The sequence below is a fragment of the Asparagus officinalis genome, chromosome 2, assembly GCF_001876935.1.
Source record: "Asparagus officinalis chromosome 2, Aspof.V1, whole genome shotgun sequence".
Taxonomy (NCBI): domain Eukaryota; kingdom Viridiplantae; phylum Streptophyta; class Magnoliopsida; order Asparagales; family Asparagaceae; genus Asparagus; species Asparagus officinalis.
The window spans coordinates 20,068,554-20,085,847 of record NC_033795.1 but is presented as its reverse complement, the minus strand read 5'-3'; the positions used below and the strand labels follow the sequence as shown (position 1 = coordinate 20,085,847).

Sequence of the window (17,294 nt, the reverse complement as noted above, 5' to 3'; positions counted from 1 at the left end):
TGGTGGTGGTGGAGGCGGCGGCGGTGGAGGAGGAGGAGGAGCAGCATCGAACTCTAATGGTGGTGGTTCTCGTTGTCCTAGTGGAAGAGACAAAGACCCTGGAGGCGAAGTTGAACAAATGTGGAGAGGAGGCTCTTGACACCATTCTTTCTTGGTATGGGATGAGATGGGGAGAGGGAATAGATGGGGGTTTTTGGAGAAGAAACTTTCGAATTAAACCCATTCCTACTTCTTCTTTTTTTATCGACCCGCACTCATTTTATTTACAACAACCGACCCTCTTCGTGGTCACGTTTAGGGGTGAAAATGAACCAAATAATTAACAAATAGTTCGATAATTGTTCGAATAACTATTCGGTCATATTCGATTCGGTAGTTCATTTACCGCTAAACAAATACTTTTTAGTATTCGAGTTTACTAACAAATAGAATTTAACCAGATGCATATTCGATTCGTTTGTTTATTAAATATTCGTTTAAAATTTGATCGCAACTAACTATTTGTATTATTGCACATATGATGTTATATTTTTAACCCACTTACCATTTCTACTTAAGTTTTATACATTGATTTTAAGATTCAAATAATCTTAAATCTATTTTCTAATTAAAATATTAATTTAAATATATATACATCATATATTATAAAGGAATAATTTTATTTATGAATTTTAATACTATTTGAAAATCAAATTCTTTAGCAGAATAAATATACTTTGATATTCGATAAGTATTCGTGAATATTCATGAATATTTATCAAATACCAAGTATTCGAGTTCGAATTCGAAAAACTAGATATATGAATATTAGAGTATGCATTCGAATTCGATAATTTTAAACAAATACAAATACGAACACTTTAGTATTCGATTCGATTCGATCGTTTACCGCCCCTAGTCACGTTAGCATCGCGACCACGAAGTGGAGCGGTTTTTTTTAACTCATTGCTAAATAGTCGAGGTTACCAACCCCGACTAATTTAGCACACTGTCTAATTGGTCGGCGTTAGGAACCCCGACCAATTCGAAAGCCTTTTTTTAATGGTCATATTCCGTTAGGCTGCAGGTATTACTATGTTATTTTGTAATATATATGATTACGTGTAATTTTATACATTTATTTCAATCTATACTAGCTCATTGTATATGAAATAGATGGAATGTGTCCAGATCTTGGCATACCTCACCAAAGGGCCATGAAAACTTCTACATGAACGAGCTTGATCAAATGGAGGATGAACATGTATTAAATCATAATATCTAAATATATTCAATCATTACATCATTTATTATTGATATCTGCTATATTTAATCCTTTTATAGGTCAAGTGGATGTCATATGAACTAGTTTTGGAGTCACTACCAGATATTTGCAGAGGATGTGATGATGTATTGCGTGCTCTCGTCCCGATCATATGTTTTGAGATTGTCGAGATGCATGTGTCCGCCTGTGTGCTCTGACAATTTGGGCTACAACAACATGTTCCGGACCCTGTGGAGAGAATAGAGTGAAATCCCAGAAAAGGTGCACATCATGCAAATTGGGAATATATTCGCCATGCATACATCGGGAGGTGGGAGTTGAGGGAGGAACATGTAGTGATGGAGAGGGCTGACGCACCTGACCCAGGTGTGTATTTGTGGTGGTATTAGGGTATTACTCGCTAGTGGATATTTCAGGAGAACAAAGCTCCTAAGGAGTACATACCAAGAGGCCTAGTTGAGAGAGAGTTGGTAAATGTATAAGCAAAATATACAGTTATTTTGTGAGTTTTATTTTATTATCATCCACTTGATAATAATTTTCTTTCGATTTTTATATTATAGGTACAAGAGCTTGAAGAGCTTTCTACTATAGCACATGATGCATTGCGAATGACTACCGAGCCAGAGCTGAGGAACATGTTCCTTCGCATGATAAAAAAAGATTTGGTCCGCTCTTCAAAGGACGCGTAATGCAAGACATGATGCATGTGAGGAGAGACTAATTGAGTATGGGCGTCGACGATTCCGAGGACATATAGGAGCAGGCTCAAGCCGTGCACATGATGAAGCTGGCAGATCACAGTAGGTTTAAGCCGAATGTTCACAACCAGTTCGAGTCAATGAGGATGTCATGCGCTCCTAACTTCACACACAACCGGACGAGGATCTCATCCGAACTCACATCGAAGGTGAACGGGGAAGGGGGAGAGGAAGAAGAGGGAGAGTGAGAGGAAAGGGAGTTGTAAATATTTGTTAAGTTTCGATATACTTGATAGGATGTTTGCATTTGAAACTGAATATTATGTATCCGATTGAGTATTGATTATTAGTATGTGAATTGAATGGTATGTATCCAATTGAATATGGATTTTTAGTAAGTGAAATGAATGTTTGCGATTATGAATTGGTATGTGTCTTATTTGTGTTTTTGATTGCATTGTAGATTGATAAATATGTACCGTTAGTTGGTGGATTGATATGTACTAACAAGAGTTTGATTTTCCAGCTGAAAGCGGGCAGGAAGAGCTCTATAAAATAGTCGGGGTTGGGAATCCCGACCATTTTGTGCACCTACACGAAATGATCGGGGTTCCCAAACACCGACCATTTTGCCTTAGCCAACTCTCACCTTTTTGGCTTCAAAAGTCTCTGCTAAATGGTCGGGGTTGGGAACCCCGGCCATTTTGAAAAAAGGCTTTCGAATTGGTCGGGGTTACCAACCCCGACCAATTAGATCATGTGCTAAATTAGTTGGGGTTGGCCACCCCGACTAATTTAGCATGTATATTAGTCAGGGCATGCAAAATAGTCGGGGTTAGCAACCCCAACTATTTAGCAATGAGTTAAAAAAATCACCTCACTTCATGGCCACGATGCTGACGTGGCCATGAAGTGGGTCGGTTGTTGTAAATAAAATGAGAGTGTGTCGATTTTTTTAAAAAAAAAAAGTAGGAATGAGTTTAATTCGGATTTTTTTAAATTCGACCCATTTAAAAAATTAATTATAAAAACCGACTCATTTCTAATTTAATTATCAAAATCGACCCAATTTCAGCCAACTAGCTGAAACTATGTCGATTTTGACGAAAAAAATTACAAAACTTCACGGAACTTCAAGTCCCGTGAAATTTAAGTGTTGTTACTAAGGTGATTAAGAGGACCAAAGCATTATAGGACTTCAACTCTCGTGGAGTTTTGTAATTACAAAACTTCACGGGACTTGAAGTCTCGTGAAGTTTTATAATATTAAGCTCACGTACATGGGTGACAGTGTGATGCCCATGTTTTTACACATGGTTGCAGTCCAATGTGAACCCAGAGATGTCAAACCTGCCATGTACCCATATCGTGCAACAACATGTTTCACCATCACAGTAATATCTCTCTAGTGTAATCAATGACAAGTGTAGGTACAAAACAGGCAAAATAAGAGAAATAAATACAATCGACATGACATAGAAAGAGATATCCAAATAAACATAATCATATCCCAACTGAATAAAAACTAAGTATAACTGATGTCCGAAATAAATGTGAAGTAACTTAATGCATATAGTCAAATGAAAATAGTACTAATTAAGGCACACAATCTTTACAAAATAAAATACAAGTCTAATGATCAACTAAACCATAATTAAATGACTGTGGAGTATCAACTATTAAAAATAAGCGACGACGACTACGCTGTAAGACTGTCAACCTGCGGCTCTCTGACACTATGATTCGCTGCCTGAAAAGAAGGAAAAACAAAAAGGAAAACAACAACAGAATCAGAGCGCTTTAGCAAGATCATCTCCATCCACCTCCAAGAGAAGGCTACTAAATGTGATGGAGTCTTTATCTATTATTCATGGTCTACCTAAATCATTTACTCTGCATCTAAATGGGATTAATATTTAGAAACTCACAACACGAGACGTAGTATATCGAGTGAAATAATCCAAACAAGAAAACCCTCATGTATATACCATATGTCTCAAATTGTGAATTGCCAAATATCAATTCCAAACTAAGAATAAAAGATAAAAGGAAAAACAACACAGATAAATACTAAAATAAACAATGTCAAAATATTGACCAAATATCTCACGCTACCCTTGGGTAGATAATATGGACAAAAGAACTAAATCTCGTGTAACTCCCAAACACGAAGTAATCTAGTCATAAAATAGCTCAGCGATGAATCGTATTCATAAATGGCTTCCACCAAAGACTCAGGCTTTCAGATATATCATAATACAATATTTTGTAAGGCTTTATAACTCATCGTATTTTTATACGGAACGGACTACCGTATCTGGCATCTTAAATATGTACACGGCTCATTAGTCTCATTGCATCACCGTACGGGACGAACTACCAAATCAAGTATCCTAGAAGTGCGGCTCTCTATCCTTATCGCATCACCGTGCAAGACAGACTACCAAATCAGGTATCCTAACATCACGACTCAATGGCCTGCACCAATGTCATATTGACGCACTATCCCAAGTAGTACTGAGATGTGCTCATCAACGATATCCATGTTGGATATAGGTACCATGCAGGCAATAATTGTATATTGTAACAGGACCTATATGAATATAACATCCTTGTTTAAAAGAATAGTATGCTATTTTGGTCAGATTTATCTGGTATTTTAATACAGATAAAGTTCTTAGAATGATACTAGACTATCAGGCATTTTGGATATGATCGTAGTGAAAAGATCTGATTTGTCGCTAACATATATTCTAAAATATTCCTAGTCGATGAAGTGTTGAAATGGGACATCATCACTTTGGTAAGACTAGTGTATACTTTATTTCTTCTTTGGAAGGACGATGATCCATCTCTTAGATCATTGATGTGAGACATCAAGATATAGTATACAGGTGACTCATTAGTGAATGAGTTGACTGAACGACTCACTGAGAACATCTAGTTGGTAATTATACTTAACTGTCAAATAGAAGTTCTCAAGTGATATAGTACATAGTAGTCTCTTGACCTGAGGCATGAGTGCAATATCTTATATGTCAGTAAAGATGTATTTAGACTTTTACCTAACTACAGTTCTTATTGAATTATGCATAACGGTTCTTGTTGGGTACATCCCGAGACATAAGTAGATATTGATATGCTAAGAAGGGATTCGTCTCCCCCAGTATAGGGGTTGATGTCATAAGATTGTTTGATATAACTATAGCCTGGAAATCCTTGGCCGAGGTAAATAAGATAAACTGAGTGACAGTTTGATCTTATAGGTTATGAGTTTAATATCTACAAACACTAATTGAGCAATTAGGGTTTGACAGTTTTCCATACCCTAAGCTTAATAGTTTTACATGGTTTGACAAAGAGACCGGACTGTAATTGGATAAGCATCTTGCAGACATTTATCATAACTTATACCCGAGTAGTCTTCATGTGTAGCTAGCACCTCTGTTGTACTTGTGGATATGATCCATTGCCGAGTTCTTAAGTTGGGCCCTAGAGTCACACCAAGCGCGTACTTGAATCCTATGAAACACAATTTATAGAGTGATGTGTATGATTAATACGCATATATTGACCAGATACACATAAACGGTTATATATATCGATAAAATTAGAATGCTATGTGCTTAGGAAATGAATTCTAGTATTTTTCTTATAAAGTTAACTTCTAGTCAACTAGTTGACTTTTTGGTCAACAATTGACTTTTGGTCAACTCATTGACTTTTTGGTCATATGATGACTTATTAATCAATGATTGGAAAATTACAAAATATCGTATTTATGAAATACAATATTGATTTGGTATTCTCATTTATGAAATACACATACCATGTATAATGAGTCATGAGATGAGTCATTTAGTGGTATGGTTTGAGCACATGGTTTATTAGCACATGGTTTTGAAATGTAATGATTCATAAGATGATTCATTGCATGACTCACTAGATTAATCATTGATATTTGATGATTCATTGCATGACTCATAGGATGAATCATTCATATCATGAACACATTTCACTCTATAAATATGAGCTCTCTTTCTTATGGAAAGGTTAATAAAAAATTGGCTAAGTGGTCTTTTCCATAAGAGAATAAAAGAGAGCTCTCCTCTTACTAAACTTTAGCAATCTTTGAGCAAGAGGAAGTAGTAGGATTTTAAGAACCCCAGGGTGGATATATTGCCTTGTGTCTCAAGAAAACTCCCATTTTATTAAGCCCACTTGAAGACTTGGAGATCCACTACGAGGAGATTTTCTACTACAATGAGCAAGAGCTAGGGGTTATTCGATCTTCCATCGAATCACGCTTCGAAAGTATGACTTTCTAACTCTTGAATACTCTCTTTAATGTAGGGATTATGTTAGATTTAATTAGGATGGTCATATTATGTATTTCATACTCTCTACATGCTTAGCATAATTATACATATAGTCTTCCGTTGCGTATTTTGCATGTATTTAGCATGAGTTTCCTACATGGTATCAGAGCCATGGTTCCATCTAATTGAATCTTTACATGCATATCTAACTCGTAGAGGACATTGTACTTGCTTCTAGTTACTAGTTTAATTAAAAGATGTTTTAATGAAACTAATTAATTAATACAAGTTGTTTTGTAATTAGTTATACTAGTTGTTGATTCAAAAATATTATTTTTGGTTCATAAGTTTTTAAGAGTAAAAACACTTGTATAAATTGTAAATTACTTATTTACAACTAGTGCAGTTGTATGTTAGAAGCATGATAGTCCTATTTGAGTTAGGATAATCTCTATGTTATCTAGTTTTCCAATTTGTTGCATAACTAGATAGATGCATATTTCTTAATGTTGATTAAGTTATATGTTTTATATCATCTTGCGTGGATATTATGTTTATGGATGGTAGTGGACAACAATTCTCTTGCATTTATTATATTGATGTAATATAGCTAGAAATGTAATATTATTTTTTGACATCTTCCCTCCCTGAGCATGGGCTACGCCTACGGGTTTTGGCACTTGCTCACCGATCATGGGCTACAACTACGGTATAGGCCCTTGTTCGGGTGTGGGGGGTTATGGTTATTTAGTTTAGTTATTTCATTTATGGCTTTTATTTTACATTCAATGCAATATTATTACCCATCCTACGAGATGGGTTTTCCATTATAAATAGGGCTTGCACGTCCTATGTATATGTGAATGTAATAATACAGGATTTGCAAGGGAGCTAGCAATGTAAGGAGTTGCAAATTGCTTGCCAAAATGTAATTAGTGTAGTTACATTTTATTCCCTTAGTTGTCCACTACCATTCCATATTACTTTTACATATGTTGATATGTTGGTTGTGCCCCAATTGTAGATGTCAATATAATTGGGTGCTATATTCTACAAAGCTTATATCTCTATCTCATTAGAGAATAGTTTTTATTATAAAAACCTATTTTTAAACTTTGTGAGACATGGCAATAAGAGTTTATTGACCATAGAGTGGTGAGATCGATATTAACATAGTGTTAGTGTGAAAGATAAATAAACCTAAAGCAGTTAAAAGAGATGTATTTAGAACGAATTTTTAACTAGTGTCTAGGAAAGTGATTATGAGATATAACTCATGGGGTGATGCCCAACTTAAGATAAGGGGTGATGCCCAATCTTTCGCGTTATAGTCTTAAAGAGCGGCGATTACTTAATTAAGGTCCGATGAATATTCCCGGTGAATAGCTCGGAACCCTCCCACTAATCTTGCACTTTCCTGGCTAGTTTAATTATTGCAAGTATAAATATAGAGATTCTTTTAACTATATCAAGTTTGATTACGGTAAAAGATTTATGAAATCGTCCGTAGCCCTCCATCATTTCAGTTGAATACTACTAATAAATACTATGTTTGTTGGCATACGTCAAGGCATAACTATTCTATGGCTAAATAGTATTCATCTGTATATAAGATATAAGGATAGCTTAAGTTGGTTATGCAACTTTGTTGGCATACGTCAAGAGTTTGCATAAGTTAAATTTAAGCCAGTCAAGAAATGATGGGTACAAACTTGACTAGCATTTTATGATTTGTTGGCATACGTCAAGGTCATAAAAGACTAGGGGTAAAATCATATCAAGAATTACAAGAGTGTAAAAGACAAAAGTTGTCTACCAATTATTGAATGTTTTAATTTGTTGACATACGTTAAGGTTGGTACATTCAATGATAATTGGATCTTGATCCCACTTGAAAACAATGGGTTGTTTTCCGATCACCTCTTATAAGGTTTTGAGGGACTTGAAAAATAGTGGGAGGCATAACTTAGATAAAAATAAACTAAATCTATTTTATGTATTGAACATCTGCTAAAATAATTTTTTCTCTCTCTTTCAAGCCATCATGTCTGGCTTAAAAATCATATCACAACAGAACAAGTTAACCGATCCTATTTTCATAGACTGGTTGAGATATGTTAAAGGAAACTACCCAGAATTCTTAGCTTCACACATCAAGAACAAGCAAGTTGTTGCTTCATCTTCAGGTGTGTTTGTTACTCAGAATTGTTTTTCTATAAATCCTACATCTTGGGTATTAGATACCGGATCAGGATCTCACATCTGTAATTTGTTACAAGGATTGAGAAGCTATAGAAAACTTAAACCTAGAGAGATGACCCTACAAGTTGGTAATGATGCAATAGTTGCAGCACTTGGAGAAGGGGATTTTTATCTATCTTTACCAAATGGAAACGTTTTGATTTTGAATAGCTGCTATTTTGTATCAACTATGATGTGTAATATAATATCCGTATCTTTATTAGATAAAGATGGATATATATATTCAAGTTGGAGAACAATGTTATGAATATCATATTTAATCAAAAGTTGATTGCTTATGGAACATTGTGTAATGGCATATATATTCTTAATCAAAACACAATTCTAAATACTCATCACACTAATAAAAGAAAGCACTCAGTTGTGAACGACGCTTTCTTATGGCATTGTAGACTTGGTCATATTAATAAAGAAAGACTTGGCGAGCTACATAAGCATGGATATTTAGATCCATTTGACTTTGAGTCTTATGATACTTGCAAGTCTTGTCTTAAAGGTAAAATGACTAAGACTCCATTTAAGGGAACTGGAGCAAGAGTTACAGAACTCTTAGGACTGATACATAGTGATGTATGTGGTCCTATGTCTACAATGGCCAGAGGTGGCTACTCCTACTTTATTACTTTTACTGATGATTTTTCAAGATTTGGACATGTGTTTTTGATGAAACACAAGTCTGAAGTATTTGAGAAATTTATCGAGTATAAAAATGAAGTAGAGAATCAAACAAGCAAGAAAGTTAAAATTCTTCGATCGGATCGAGGAGGAGAATACTTGAGCTCAGAATTCTTAGGGTCTTTAAAAAAGAATGAGATTCTCTCTCAGGTTACTCCACCCTTTACACCACAGCTTAACGGCATGTCAGAAAGGAGGAATCGTACCCTATTAGATATGGTACGTTCCATGATGAGTAACGCTGAGTTACAATTTTCATTCTGGGGGTATGCGTTGGAAATAGCAGCACACTTACTGAATAAAGTTCCAACTAAAACAGTGCCTAAACCTCCATATGAGATATGGTATGGGATGAAACCACATCTTAATTATATTAAGATTTGGGGATGTCATGCTTATGTAAAAAAGCAAGATCCCAAAAAGTTAGAGGCACGGTCAGTATTGTGTAAATTTGTAGGATATCCAAGGAATTCCCAAGGATATCAATTCTACCACATCGATGAACAAAAGATAATTGTTTCTCGGTATGCTACCTTCTTGGAGAAGGAATTTCTTGAAAAAGAAATTAGTGGGAGCATGGTAGAACTGGAAAAATTTTTAGATATACAAATCAATACTGATAAATTAGTAGAACCAGAAATTTCAGTTGTACCAGAAGAACCACAACCACTCCATAGATATCCAAGGCGATCTCATGCACCTAAGAGACAATATGATTTTCTCATTGAATGTTGCATGTTAGATCACGTCATAGAAGATGACGAACCTTTGAGTTATTAGCAAGCCTTTCAGAGTAGGGACTATGTTGCTTGTCAAGATGCAATGAAATCCGAAATAGACTCTATGTACACCAACAAAGTATGGATCTTAGACAATGCTCCTAAAGGGGTGATACTCATAGGTTGCAAATGGTTGTTTAAGAAAAAGTTGGGTGTAGATGGGAAAGTAGAAACTTTTAAAGCTAGACTGGTAGCTAAAGGTTTTCGTCAAAGACCTGGTTTGGACTACGATGAAACCTTTTCTCCAGTAGCTATGCTAAAGTGTTTTTGGATCCTACTTGCTATAGCTGCTCACTATGACTACGAGATCTGGCAAATGGATGTCAAAACAACATTTCTAAATGGTGATTTAGAAGAGTGCATATATATGACGCAACCAGAGGGTTTTGTAGTCAGTGGGGATTTAGAAGAGTGCATATATATGACGCAACCAGAGGGTTTTGTAGTCAGTGGGAGCAGTGGAAAAGCATGTAGATTGCTTAAATCCATTTATGGACTGAAGCAAGCATCGCGGAGATGGAACATCTGTTTTGATGATGCTATCAAAGAGTTTGGTTTCATCAAAAATCCAGATGAACCATGTGTTTATAAAAGGATAATTGGGAGTATAGTATCGTTTCTTATTTTGTATGTAGACGATATACTCTTAATCGGTAATGACATACCGTCATTACAAGCGGTTAAAATTTGGCTATAAAAAAGATTTTCCATGAAAGATTTGGGTGAAGAATCCTGTATACTGGGTATTCAGATCTGTAGAGATAGATCTAAAAGGATATTAGGATTATCTCAATCTAGATACATTGGCAAAGTGCTAAAGCGGTTTAGCATGGAAAATTCTAAGAAATGTTTTGTACCTGCATCTCCTGGAATCTCGCTCTCTAAAAAGATGTCTCCCCAGACTGATGAAGAGAGGAAACGCATGAGTCTAATTCCTTATGCCTCGGCAGTAGGATCGATCATGTATGCCATGTTATGTACTAGACCGGATATCGCTTATTCACTCAGTTTGGTAAGTAGATACCAATCTAATCATGGAGAAGAGCACTGGAAAGCGGTGAAAAATATACTTAAGTACCTGAAAAGGACTAAAGAGTTATTTTTGATATATAGTAAAAGTGACCTCCAAATGGAGGCTTTTTCCGACTCTAGCTTTTAGAGCGATATCGATGATAGTAAATCTGTTTCAGGATATGTTTTTACCCTCAATAGAGGGGCTGTTATTTGGAAAAGTTCCAAACAGGACACAGTAGCAGACTCTACTATGGAAGCCAAATACATTGCGGCAAATGATGCAGCCAAAGAAGCTGTCTGGATGAGGAAGTTCCTTTCAGAGCTGGAAGTTGTTCCCACTATTAAAGATCCAGTACCTTTATACTGTGATAGTAATGCTGCAATAGCTCTGACAAAGGAACCCCGGTCTCACCATAAGTCCAGACACATTCTGAGGAAGTATCACTTGATCAGGGGGATAGTTGATCGCCAAGAGATCAAGATTGAAAGAGTTGATACAAAAGATAATATAGCAGATCCATTCACAAAGGCAATTGCTCGTACACAATTTGAAAAACTTGTTGAGCTATTGGGTATTAGATACTACAATGATTGTCCTTAGTGCAAGTGGGAGTTTGTTGGATATAGGTGCCCCGCAGGCAATAATTGTATATTGTAACAGGACCTATATGAATATAACATCCTTGTTTAAAAGAATAGTATGCTATTTTGGTCAGATTTATCTGGTATTTTAATACAGATAAAGTCCTTAGAATGATACTAGACTATCAGACATTTCAGATATGATCGTAGTGAAGACATCTGATTTGTCGCTAACATATATTCTAAAATATTCCTAGTCGATGAAGTGTTAAAATGGGACATCATCACTTTGGTAAGACTAGTGTATACTTTATTTCTCCTTTGGAAGGATGATGATCCATCTCTTAGATCATTGATGTGAGACATCAAGATATAGTATACAGGTGACTCATTAGTGAATGAGTTGACTGAACGACTCACTGAGAACATATAGTTGGTAATTATACCTAACTGTCAAATAGAAGTTCTCAAGTGATATAGTACATAGTAGTCTCATGACCTGAGGCATGAGTGCAATATCTTACATGTCAGTATAGGTGTACTTAGACTTTTACCTAACCACAGTTCTCATCGAGTTGTGCATAACGGTTCTTGTTGGGTACATCCCGAGGCATAAGTAGATATTGAGATGCCAAGATGGGATTCGTCTCTCCCAGTATAGGGGGTTGATGTCATAAGATTGTTTGATATAACTATAGCCTGGAAATCCTTGGCCGAGGTAAATAAGATAAACTGAGTGTCAGTTTGATCTTATAGGTTATGAGTTTAATATCTACAAATACTAATTGAGCAATTAGGGTTTGACAATTTTCCATACCCTAGGCTTAATAGTTTGACATGGTTTGACGAAGAGACTGGACTGTACGGCATTATCACTGAGTGGTCCTGATAAAATTGTGTAAGCATCTTGCAGACATTTATCACAACTTATACCCGGGTAGTCTTCATGTGTAGCTAGCACCTCTGTTGTACTTGTGGATTTGATCCACTGCCGAGTTTTTAAGTTGGGCCCTAGAGTCAATTTATAGAGTGATTGATGCGTATGATTAATACGCATATATTGACCGGATACACATAAACGGTTATGTATATCGATAAAATCAGAATGCTATGTGCTTAGGAAATGAATTCTAGTATTTTTCTTATAAAGTTAACTTTTAGTCAACTAGTTGACTTTTTAGTCAACATTTGACTTTTGGTCAACTCATTGACTTTTTGGTCATATGATGACTTATTAATCAATGATTGAAAAATTACAAAATATCGTATTTATGAAATACAATATTGATTTGGTATTCTTATTTATGAAATACACATACCATGTATAATGAGTCATGAGATGAGTCATTAGTGGTATGGTATGAAGCACATGGTTTATTAGCACATGGTTTTGAAATGTAATGATTCATAAGATGATTCATTGCATGACTCACTAGATTAATCATTAATATTTGATGATTCATTGTATGACTCATAGGATGAGTCATTCATGTCATGAACACATTTCACTCTATAAATATGAGCTCTCTTTCTTATGGAAAGGTTAATAAAAAATTGGCTAAGTGGTTTTTTCCATAAGAGAATAAAAGAGAGCTCACCTCTTACTAAACTTTAGCAATCTTTGAGCAAGAGGAAGTAGTAGGATTTTAAGAACCCTGGGGTGGATATATTACCTTGTGTCTCAAGAAGACTCCCATTTTTATCAAGCCCACTTGAAGACTTGGAGATCCACTACGAGGAGATTTTCTACTACAAGGAGCAAGAGCTAGGGGTTATTCGATCTTCCATCGAATTACACTTCGAAAGTATGACTTTCTAACTCTTGAATGCTCTCTTTAATGTAGGGATTATGTTAGATTTAATTAGGATGGTCCTATTATGTATTTCATGCTCTCTACATGCTTAGCATAATTATACATATAGTCTTCCGTTGCGTATTTTGCATGTATTTAGCATGAATTTCCTACAATCCATACATACATACGTATTATAATTAATTTTTAATCAAACATGCCTAAACAATACCTGTAATAATCATCTTCGGGATATTCGTATAAGTGTTATGACTGAATTCGTGTACATCCATGGTTGCACATGTGTTGTCGTATAGCTCGAACCCCGCGTTCACGACTAAGCGTGCAAGAAAAATCACCTCAAACAAAAGAAAACAAGTGTCAGTCGATCGGCCCTAAGGCATCAGTCGATCGACGGCAATCACGCACAAAGTGCACTCGAAAAAGACCCTATAGGTCGACCGATTACTCTCAGCCAGTCGATCGACCAGAAAGGATTTAAATATCCTAGACGACATAATAGGTCGACTGATCCCTAAGGATCGGTCGACCAATTACAGGAAAACGAGATTCTTCCAGGTTCTGTGTGTTGCACTTTTACTCAAAAACATATTTTTATTAGCATGTAACGCAAAACAATATTTAGACTTTAAGAATTAATTAACAATGATTACTCTTAACATATTACAAACTCTTGAATTAACTAATTAGGGTTTAACATCCTATTTAACCAAAATTCTCGAATAAAACATATTTTATCAACATGATTAATGAACATGATTAATTATGATTATTACACTGTTATATATTCGTTTAAACAAGATCACATCATCTAGATATCACATACTTAGGGTTTAAGCATCCTAATTAATAAAAACATTCATTTAATTGTTAAACTAGGGTTTTAAACCAAATTATAATATGATTTACAATTTAAAAACAACCTAATGATCATGATCATCATAACTAATAAAAACAGCGATTAAATCTACAGATCTTTTCATTGGTTTAAGGATTAATATTAAAAACTAGGTTTTTATCACATCAGATTAAACTTTAAGCATTTGTATTAATCAATTAAATACATTAAATCTGGAATTACTACAGGGGAAGGTTTGGAGGAAGATGATCTTGCCTCAAACGCTGTGTTGAAACTCCCAAACACGTTTGCATGCAAGATCCTCATTCACCAAGATTGCGAATCCTGTCTTCCTCTCAACAAACGCCTCAAGAAAAACTCCCAAAATCTCACAATATAGGGTTAGGGTTTGAGAGGGAATGTGACTGCTGAGTTATTACATAAAAGATGATCAAAAGAGGTTTAAAATGAGTATATATACTCATGTATACAATTGGGCTCGAAGCTAACAAATCCGACCCGAAAACGAAACCAAATGGCTCTAGAAGCCCGTCGGTCGACCCACCACAACCGATCGGTCGATCGGTCGGGTATCATTGGTCGACCGATCGGCCTACGCCGGTCGACCGCCCAGAACGCGCAAGTTGACTAACAGTTTTGGTCTATGCATGGTTATGTGCATGTTTACACTCGTTTATTTATAAATATACACTGAATTGATCTCAAATCGATTCCTAGCATACTAAACCATTAATAAATAATATTTATCATGATATAATTTATTTATTAATATTTATCATAATATATCCAAAATTACGGGGTTTTACAGACAAATATTAAGAGTGGATACTGGGCGCTCTTAAACTTCATCTCAATTCCTACCTCACTATTGCCTATCACAAGTTTTGCCTCTGGATATCGTAATTTTAGGTCTAACACGTGTTGAAGCTTTAGGGGTCTATACCACCTAATTCCCCCAAATCCATGCAAGTTAGAGGCAAATTTTTCCTCAAACGAAGCTTTGGTGGGAAAATTAGTTCCTTCTCAGTGTATGAGCTCTCATCAATTTCATTGTATGAAAATGGTTTCTGCTTGTTTCCAGAAATTACAGGTTCACTCAAATCTTCACAGCTTTTAGCTACATTTTCACTACAGGAACATGATTGCCCAGTTGATGGACAAATGAATCCACCTTTTGGCACTCCTCCTGGAGATGATCTAGTGTACAAAGAATCATTAGTTTTGGCAAAAACTCGGAAAGCGTCAACAATTGGTCTATAACCTGTACAACGACATAAATTTCTAGCAAGGCTCTCTTCAATCTTCTCTTCCGTTGGTGGCGTTTTGCTTAATCTCAATAATGCATATATGGACATGATGAATCCAGGAGTAGAAAAACAACACTGTGCAATAAACTCAGACTGAAACTCTATAGGACTTGAAGTCCCGTGACGTTTGCGAGGTATAAAACTTCAAGTCCCGTGAAGTTTTGAGCGCCGCTAATCAAGCTGATAATCAGAGGCTTAAACTTTCGTAAATTTTTTCGCCAGATTCGACCAAGTTTCAGCCAAGTTGCTGAAACTGGGTCGAATTTGAAAATTTTTCCTTTTTCGGACGGGGTATTTCGTTATCATGAATTTTCTTTGTTCTTGAAATTCAATAAATTTCATATTTACTTACCCCCAATCTTTGAAATTGCTCAGAAGCCCCTCAAATGTTAAGGTTCTTGCAAGTTGGTACCTCCCTTAGTTTTGCATTTAGATCTTGAAATCATAACTGGATTAACTACTATGATTACCCATATTACCTAAATACCCCTCTAAACTTTGAAAAAGCTAAATATTAATTATTGTGGAGCTCTAAAATGTTTTAAGAGTGTGTCTGACCATTGGAGAAGACTACGAATCTTATTAGAACCAACGCATAAGAGCGGGTTGATCTGAACCACATAATATACGTACGCGTGAAATGCTCATTTTGCTTCTAATAAATACAAAGCAATGTTATCCATACTCGCGTGTGGGTTCACGCGCAATGTGACGGCGACACATGTCCCTAAGGGAATATATTGTCGCAAAGGATAGGTGTCACTGTCACAGCTCGCGTGAGCCCAATGTGCGCCTATGGCAAGACTTCCTTTAGGATGACCACTTGCCTGCGTGCATATTATGATAAGAATAGTTGTAAGGACCATGAATTTTGATACTAGTTAAAATAATTTTTAGCATTTTAAAATATTTAATTATGACTTTTTAAAAGAGTATTTGTTTTTTTCTCGATTTTCTATAATTTTCTATGATTTAAAAATCTGATTATATATTTATTTAAATGATTTTGATATTTATAAATTCATTTTGTGTGGTAAATATTTCTGGAATTAATCCGTTGTATTACCAATACTATTACGTAATATTTTAAATAATATATTGTATTATTAATATTATTACAAATTATTTCATATAATACATGGTATTATTAATTACGTGTTTTTGGTATAATTTATTGTATTATTTCTACTGTTACATATTATATGTCGTGTTAGTATAACTTGTACGTTTTACTGTGTATATAATTATCCCATATTTATTTGATTTTAAATATAAGTAAATATATTATTATTATTATTTATTCTTGTTTAATTATACAATATGGGTATATTTCAACTAATTCGTATCAACTGTTGTATTATCACACCAGGTACGTTTTTAATTGTAGATAAATATTATGTAATTAGTTTAATTTTTAAATACCCTTAACTATTTTATTTTAATTAATTTTTGTTTAAATTAACCCTAACCCTAAACCCTATATATATATTTCGTTTTTTCCCCCTCTCCTGTTCACGAGAGCATCAGCCGCCTCTCTCTTCTCTCTCTCCTCTCGTCTTCCCCAACTCATCACCGACGAAACCCCCGACGAACCCCGACCTCCTCTCTCCTTCGCCGCCTCCGTCGAACCCCGACCACGAACCCCCGACATCACCTGTACCTCGTCCTCCTCTCTCCTCCGCCGCCTGCAAAATTATTTTGGAAAAGACTTTTATTTG

At 35.4% G+C, this 17,294-nt stretch overlaps 1 protein-coding gene across 1 annotated transcript in view; it reads right to left on the bottom strand.

Moving 5' to 3' along the window:
• The window catches only part of LOC109830463 (lysine--tRNA ligase, chloroplastic/mitochondrial), a 23,902-nt gene extending 23,696 nt beyond the window's left edge, over positions 1–206 (bottom strand). The window contains 2 exon segments of the mRNA XM_020397724.1: positions 1–7; positions 9–206. The exon segment at positions 1–7 is cut by the window's left edge and continues 78 nt beyond it. Coding sequence (XP_020253313.1) covers positions 1–7; positions 9–145 — 144 coding nt within the window. The 5' untranslated portion in view covers positions 146–206.